Source organism: Cyclopterus lumpus, chromosome 20 (genome assembly GCF_009769545.1).
Source record: "Cyclopterus lumpus isolate fCycLum1 chromosome 20, fCycLum1.pri, whole genome shotgun sequence".
Classification (NCBI taxonomy): Eukaryota; Metazoa; Chordata; class Actinopteri; order Perciformes; family Cyclopteridae; genus Cyclopterus; species Cyclopterus lumpus.
The window spans coordinates 2,573,888-2,581,343 of record NC_046985.1 but is presented as its reverse complement, the minus strand read 5'-3'; the positions used below and the strand labels follow the sequence as shown (position 1 = coordinate 2,581,343).

The following is a 7,456-nucleotide window of genomic DNA, read 5'->3' as shown; positions in this document are numbered from 1 at the left end:
GTTTGATCCACGTGTGACGGCAAGGTAAGGAGGGAGGAGTTGACCTGGGGAGGGGGGGGGGGTCTGCTTTTTGGCACCCCTATATTTCAAGTAATTCTTTAAGTATCATAGCTTACTTTTGTATATTATATTTTGTCGATTGTCCAACAATTAACTGCTAACCTGCTTTTTTTTGCCACTTAAAAAAACACGAAAATAAATAGTGAAAAATAATACTCTCAGTGAGCAGACGGGTTTTATTTAATATTTATTAAAAATAGATCCCTTCACACTCCGGGTGACGGGACTCGTGGACGCTTAATGTCACCGGCTTCCTCTCTCGCCGAGCCCGCCGCCGCCGCCAACCTTTTCCACGCTCGGATTTATTAGCACGGAAAGCAGACATTAATTTGAGAAGTCCGGGTCGTGTGGTACCTGAAGAAGGGCTTTCTGTTCTCGTCAGATTCCGGCATGGAAACAATTAAAAGACAGGAAACAGATGGTTTCGATGGAAAGTGCGCGTCTCTGTCTGCATCTGATTAGTCACAGATTATATATATAAATATATATTCATTGCATGTGCATGTGAGTTTCTCCGGGTCGACATGCAGATATCTTCCTCACATCCCCCCCACCCCCCCCCTACCCCGCCAGATACGACATCAGGGCCCTGATCGGTCGGGGGAGCTTCAGCCGCGTCGTGCGCGTGGAGCACCGGGCGACGCGCCAGCCCTTCGCCATCAAGATGATGGAGGTGGAGGCCCCGGGGGGGCCGCGAGGTGTGCGCCTCGGAGCTGGCGGTGCTGCGCCGCGTGAGCCACTCGCACGTGATCCGGCTGATCGAGGTGTTTCAGTTCCCGCGGCGGGTTTACGTGGTGCTGGAGCTGGCCACGGGCGGCGAGCTGCTGGACCGCGTGGTCAGCAGGGGCCACTTCACGGAGAGGGACGCCGCCCGGGCCCTCCGGATGGTGCTGGCCGGGCTGGGACACCTGCACGACCTGGGTATCGCCCACAGGGACCTGAAGCCCGAGAACCTCCTGTACTACCACCCCGGGGCCGACTCCAGGCTGCTCGTGACCGACTTCGGACTGGCCACGTTTGGCGGCGTCGGGTCGGAGATCTGCGGCGCCGCCGGGAGCATCGGAGGAGGCTCTGACGGAGCCGACGGGACCTGGTGCCTCACCACCACCTGTGGAACTCCTGAGTACATGGCCCCTGAGGTGCTGCTGAGGAAACCCTATTCCTGTGCGGTGGACATGTGGGCCCTGGGGGTGGTGGCCTACGTGGTGCTGAGTGGGTCCATGCCCTTTGAGGACGACAGTCGCACGCGGCTCTACAGATCCATCGTGAGAGGCAAATTCGGCTTCCGCGGAGATGTAAGTTCACACAGCTCTTCTTTGCACGTTGGAGTACAGTAAGTATTAATTTGGCTCATGCATATTGGGTGATTCTGCAGCCTAAGATTGATATCTAATGCTAATATTAGTTTATTTCTTGCATTTAGGGGACACAAGAGTGGGGAGGTAGTGGTGGATAGTAGCACATTGAACTCAATGGACAGAACCAAAGAACCAAAACTTGAATTTCATATACAATAGCAGTGAGAATGTTTCATTTCATCAAAAGAGACTTCTTTCATGTTTCCCTTCTTCCCCAAAAGCATTTATTCACTTCCTTGTAGAGGGTTGTGGTGTTGAAAGGCTTTTCTTCAGAGATAGCCTCGTAGAAAAGGTGGAAGTTGTCATTCTCATAGTTTGCAGACTCCTTCTCAGATGTGACCTCTGCTTCTGCTGATGCAATTTTTACATTGTTTTGACAGTCTTGCACCAAAACCCCTCCGGCCGTGCTGCACTCAAAATTGAGACTTTTTTCATTTTTTTCATGTGGATCGTCGACAGAAGCAAAGCTGTAGTTCTTTGGCCAGTTGTGATAATGTGTCTGGCTGAAGGTTATTAACCCAATGAATGAGGCTGTTTCTGCTTCCTGTCTATCTACGCCTAAAAAAACTGTTTTAAAGCGACTATGAGAAATGTTCATCTTTTTTATTGATCTTTGGCGCCTCCTGTGGACAAAAGGGGTATTGTTTCCGAGCAAGGGCAAGGACCCCCTAACCCCCAGCCGTGAAGGAGCTGTCGTGAAAACCGCATGTTGTGTTGTTCATGTTGTGTTGTTCCCCTGCATGTTGTGTTGTTCTCCTGCATGTTGTGTTGTTGTTCCCCTGCATGTTGTCTTGTTCCCCTGCATGTTGTGTTGTTCCCCTGCATGTTGTGTTGTTTTCCTGCATGTTGTGTTGTTGTTCTCCTGCATGTTGTGTTGTTGTTCTCCTGCATGTTGTGTTGTTGTTCCCCTGCATGTTGTCTTGTTCCCCTGCATGTTGTGTTGTTCTCCTGCATGTTGTGTTGTTCATGTTGTGTTGTTCCCCTGCATGTTGTGTTGTTTTCCTGCATGTTGTGTTGTTGTTCTCCTGCATGTGTTGTTGTTGCCCTGCATGTTGTGTTGTTGTTCTCCTGCATGTTGTGTTGTTGTTCTCCTGCATGTGTTGTTGTTGTTCCCCTGCATGTTGTGTTGTTCTCCTGCATGTTGTGTTGTTCTCCTGCATGTTGTGTTGTTGTTCTCCTGCATGTGTTGTTGTTGTTCCCCTGCATGTTGTGTTGTTCTCCTGCATGTTGTGTTGTTCTCCTGCATGTTGTGTTGTTGTTCTCCTGCATGTGTTGTTGTTGTTCCCCTGCATGTTGTGTTGTTCTCCTGCATGTTGTGTTGTTCCCCTGCATGTTGTGTTGTTCTCCTGCATGTTGTGTTGTTCATGTTGTGTTGTTCTCCTGCATGTTGTGTTGTTCATGTTGTGTTGTTCCCCTGCATGTTGTTGTTCCCCTGCATGATGTGTTGTTGTTGGCTCATCCCGTGTTCAGCGCCGCGCTGACCAGCTGAACAAAGGCTGCAAAACCCTCCCGGAGTTCACATGCGAGGGCTTTATTTCCACACGGAGGAACGTCCTCGGGGAAACAAAGATGGAGACCGCGTGTGTGGGGGGGGGGGGGGGGGGTAAAGACATCAAATTATGAATTTATACGATAACAACGTGAAGACGTCTGACGTGGCTGAGTGGCAGTCCAGGGCCTCGTGGAACCGCCATCAATCACACTTCCTCGTCATCGAGACACTTACTCTCCGTCATGTGCACGTATCCGCCCTCTCTGACTGACACACACACACACACACACACACACACACACTGTGATAACAATGCCCTGGGAGGGTTCTTCATGTCATTCAGAAGGGTGCTTCTCTTTGGGACCAGAAGAGTTTCAACAGCCCGAGCGATTCCCGTCACATATTAAAGTCCACTTGAAGCTGTCCGACCCACACGGAGCCTCTCGAATGTCTTTTAACCCGAGATGCTACTCGGCGATGTAATTAGATGACAATAAAATAGAAAATTGGGGCCTTTTTTTTTACGCAGCAGACATTTCGACTTGTCAAAGTCGGGTGCTTATTATTATTATTATTATTATTATTATTATTATTATTATTATTATGACGTCCCAGTCAGCCGTGACAGTGACCCCCCCATGCACAGCACCAGCACCCTGAAACTGGAGGTCAGCCATCCTTCATTTGATTACTCACACCGGAGCTTTATTATCCTAAAAGTGATCATAAATAGGCCCTGTGAGGCATTTTCATAAGAAAAAATATATATTGTTAAACAACGGATGTGGCGCTTTCTTTCATGCGAAGTAAAAAAACACACCTTTTTTTATCTTCAAATTGGGGGATGTTGCGTAACCGGCCACACGACGATTGATGCAACGCCATCATCTCTGCACGCCGCACGTCTTTTTTTTGGAGAATATGCAGATTTGCAGAATTAGCCCAACCGGCTGCTCGCCTCAAACCAGAGAGTATTTATGACAGATAATGAGGACACACACATCAAAAACATGGCAAATGGAAGAGAAAAGGGGAAAACCTGTTGGGAAGATAAGATGCAAAATAAAAAACTAAATAATGCACAAAAATAAACTGCAAGGCTGCATCGTTAAATTGACCTCCTGTGAGTCTCCTGTTCTGAAAACCCTTTAAATAGTTTATGGGTATTAACATGACTGAGTTATTAATTTAAAATATGAGGGTGAGTGTGATTTTGTCATTCAGTCGGAGGGTCGCACGTTAATATTCAACAAAGCAGTGTTGATGAAAAAGGAAAAAATCTTCAGGTATCAATTCATCCAGATGGATGTATAAAGATAAAAAAGTAATAAACAAATAAATAATAAAGTAACGTATCTGCTATGCAAATGAGTACCCGAGGGCCGCAATTACAAACACGCTTCAGGAAGGTTTTGGTAACCTTGTGTGTTTATTGTAGCAGGATAGGGGGAAGCAGCGTGTGTGTGTGTGTGTGTGTGTGTGTGTGTGGGCTGGGGGGGGGGGGCAGCAGCGAGCTGGAGGTGAGACTCACTAAAAAATGCAAATGGCCCCCGGCACCTGCCCACGAACCCGGCCCCTCTGTCTCCCCAGCTTCCACCTCCACCTCTCTCAACCCACCTCCTTCGCTGCACCTCAGTGAACACACACTTATATACGCCCCCCCCCACCACCACCATCTCCCACCACTGGTGCAACAGCCCCTGCCTGAGGACCTGTAGTGCAGAGTCACACTGATGTGTTTACTCAACAGCGGGCGGGGGGTGGGGTGGGGTGGGGTGGGGTGGGGGGGAGAGGCCGGGGATGGATGGCAGGATGGAGGAGATTGCTGGGGAAGAGAAAGGAGAGAGGACAGAGGAGCGGGTGTAGCCTCGGGGGCTTCTCACACCTTATCACTCACGCGAGACGCCAGGGCGGTCACATCTAGTGTGTGTGTGTGTGTGTGCGTGCGTGTGTGTGCCTGTGTGTGTGCACGTGCACGCAGGACATCACGGCAGCCTTTAGTATGTGAAGCACAGAGCCGTGCATTGGACAGCAGCCTGCTAATCTCCTCTGCATCCTGCAGCTGCGCTATTGAAGACGCACACTTTCCTGGTGGGGGGGCCCAAACGTCTGCATCTCTCAGAAGCAGAGGTGCACCCTGGGTAACGGTTAGCCCAGTCTGCCCCCTTAGTGAGCACCACGGTCCAGCCTCCACTCGCACATGACAGCGTCCGGGTGTTGATGATCTGATTACTGGGGGGGGGGGGGGGGCAGCTCTTCACGTTGGAGCGGTTCATTACTCGAAAGTGCATTACCCCCGTCCCCCCCCCCCTCCCCCCCCCCGTCCCTAGTCATACACACACACACACACACACACCCCTCGTGATCACATTAGCGCAATCCGACCGTTTTCTTCATCTGCTGCAACCGCGATGTGTGTGAGCTGAAGATGGAGCGCGGTCGGCCTCTCGTTCACTCTAACAAGCCCCCAAGGTTCCTCCACCGCTCGTGCTATATCTAAGACCCCCCCCCCCACCACCCCACCCTCTCCTCCTCCTCCTCCAGCTACCTGCTCAACAATGATGTATAACTCGCCCCTCTTCTCCAAAAACACAATAAAAAGCCTTTTGTGTTATTTGACGTGAAAAATGCTCCGAAACAGGAAGAGAGAGAGAAACACAGCGATGTCAGAGAGGCTTCCGCTCCTCCTTTCAAGATCTCTCCATTCCCACCTTTAGTAATGGAGGAGATGGAGAACCCCCCCCCCCCGTCCCCCCCGTCCCGCCACGGCTGACATCAAACGTGTATTTTAAGGCCGGATCAGCACAATCGACGAGGTGGGCGGGGCTTGTTAGCTCAATCAAACCCCCTCTCTCTCTCTCTCTCTCTCTCTCGCCTCTCAGGTGTGAAACACGAACTCACCGAGAAGAAAAGTTTTCATGAGCGAGGGGCGAGCCCCCCCCCCCTTTTTCTTTTTGAAAAATTCCTCTCACCGGCAACAGTCATTGTCAATTTCACGCTTGATTAATCGTCATTACTCGGCGAGAGACGCAGAAGGAGAAAAAAAAGAATAAAAAATGTGCGGGGGGGGTTTGGAGAGAAATGCATTTCAGGGATTAAAACGGAGAGACAGACGTCCCTGAAGAGTGAGATTCAGAGTGAGAGGATTCTGCGTTCAGCTTTTATTCTCCTCGGCCGCACGCCGGTGGAGGGTCTCGCGAGCTAATTGGTCGGCGACTGTGGAAAATGAGCAGAAGTGATTAAGGGGAAGCAGAGTTATGCTCATCTTTACTCGACTTCATTCAAACGATATGCAGATGGAAAAAAAAAAGGAAAGAGCACCGTGACGCTACGAAAGGCTAAATGTCTTTTTAATCTGATCGGGATGGAGCTAACCGGTCATATTTGACTTATAATAAGACGGATGCCCAAAAAGGGTCGTCGACTCCAACGAAGGCGCAACAAAAAACAACCGAAGCCGCGATGAACAACGTCGTGATTCTGGATTCGGATAAGAACTCCTTCCCTTTGCTGCTGTCACTGCAGGAAGAAAAAAAAAGAAATAGAGAGAGATGGCGTTGGTGGATTTCAAAGCGTCCTCTCTCTCTCTCTCTCTCTCTCCGCCGTCGCCCCCCGAGGTCACGACGAGCTGTTTGAATGAACAAAGAGCAGAAGGCTCGTCTGGAGGGCCTTTCCGTGGAGACGCTAATGCAAGGCCGGATCCCACACACACACACACACACAGGCGGCCATACTTTCGTATTCTCCTTCCGCCTCAGCCCGCCGCCTCCCTCTGGCCCGGTGACATTTAGCTTGAGTTTAGTTCTGCTTGTTAGGCCCGCAGAGCACGAGGATCATAGTTGTATTTCTTTATTAGAAGGAAATCTTCTGGACGAGACCTAGTGTGTGTGTGTGTGTGTGTGTGTGTGGGTGTGACTGGGTTTACAGTCCCATTGACAAGCCCCCCCCCCCTCTCTTCTGCTCCACAGCCTTGGCCCTCGGTGTCCAACCTGGCGAAGGACTTCGTGCAGCGCCTGCTGCCGCTGGACCCGGGCGCGCGCCTGACGGCCGCCCAAGCCATCCGTCACCCCTGGGTGGTCACGGTGGCCGCCGGCTCCTCCATGAAGAACCTGCACCGATCCATTTCTCAGAACCTGCGGCAGCGGGGGTCGCGCAGCTCCTCCCGGTGCCCGAGCGGCGGCGGCGGCGCGAGCTCCGGCGGAGTCCAACCCGTTCCGGGACCGGGACCAAGAGCGGGGACGAGCATCTGGAGCGAGAGCCGAGCAGCATCCAGCCGGAGGGTTCCAGGAGCACCGTCCAACTGAAGAGCCACGTTCGGGACACGGGGGGGGGACTTCTCTGGTTCTCTTCCCTGCCCAGACTAATCGGGTCCCCTGAAGGTCTGGGTTCCATCCTCCATTAGCTCCGCCGTGGTCCGGCTTCATATTGAGACGGAGCGTTCCTCCTCCGCGAGGTCTCCAGCCCCCTGGTTCTTAAGACTAATGGATCCGAGGTCTCATCTGGATCATTATGAGTCATTACCTTGCCAAAGAACCAGAGACGGGAG

At 51.4% G+C, this 7,456-nt stretch overlaps 1 protein-coding gene across 1 annotated transcript in view; it reads left to right on the top strand.

The window, feature by feature from the left end:
• LOC117749888 (serine/threonine-protein kinase H1-like) overlaps positions 1-7,214 on the top strand; it is a 7,447-nt gene extending 233 nt beyond the window's left edge. Inside the window, 4 exon segments of the mRNA XM_034560706.1 lie at positions 1-24; positions 634-745; positions 747-1,355; positions 6,879-7,214. The exon segment at positions 1-24 is cut by the window's left edge and continues 233 nt beyond it. Of these exon segments, the coding sequence (XP_034416597.1) occupies positions 1-24; positions 634-745; positions 747-1,355; positions 6,879-7,214 (1,081 nt within the window).
• The last annotated feature ends 242 nt before the right edge of the window (positions 7,215-7,456 follow it).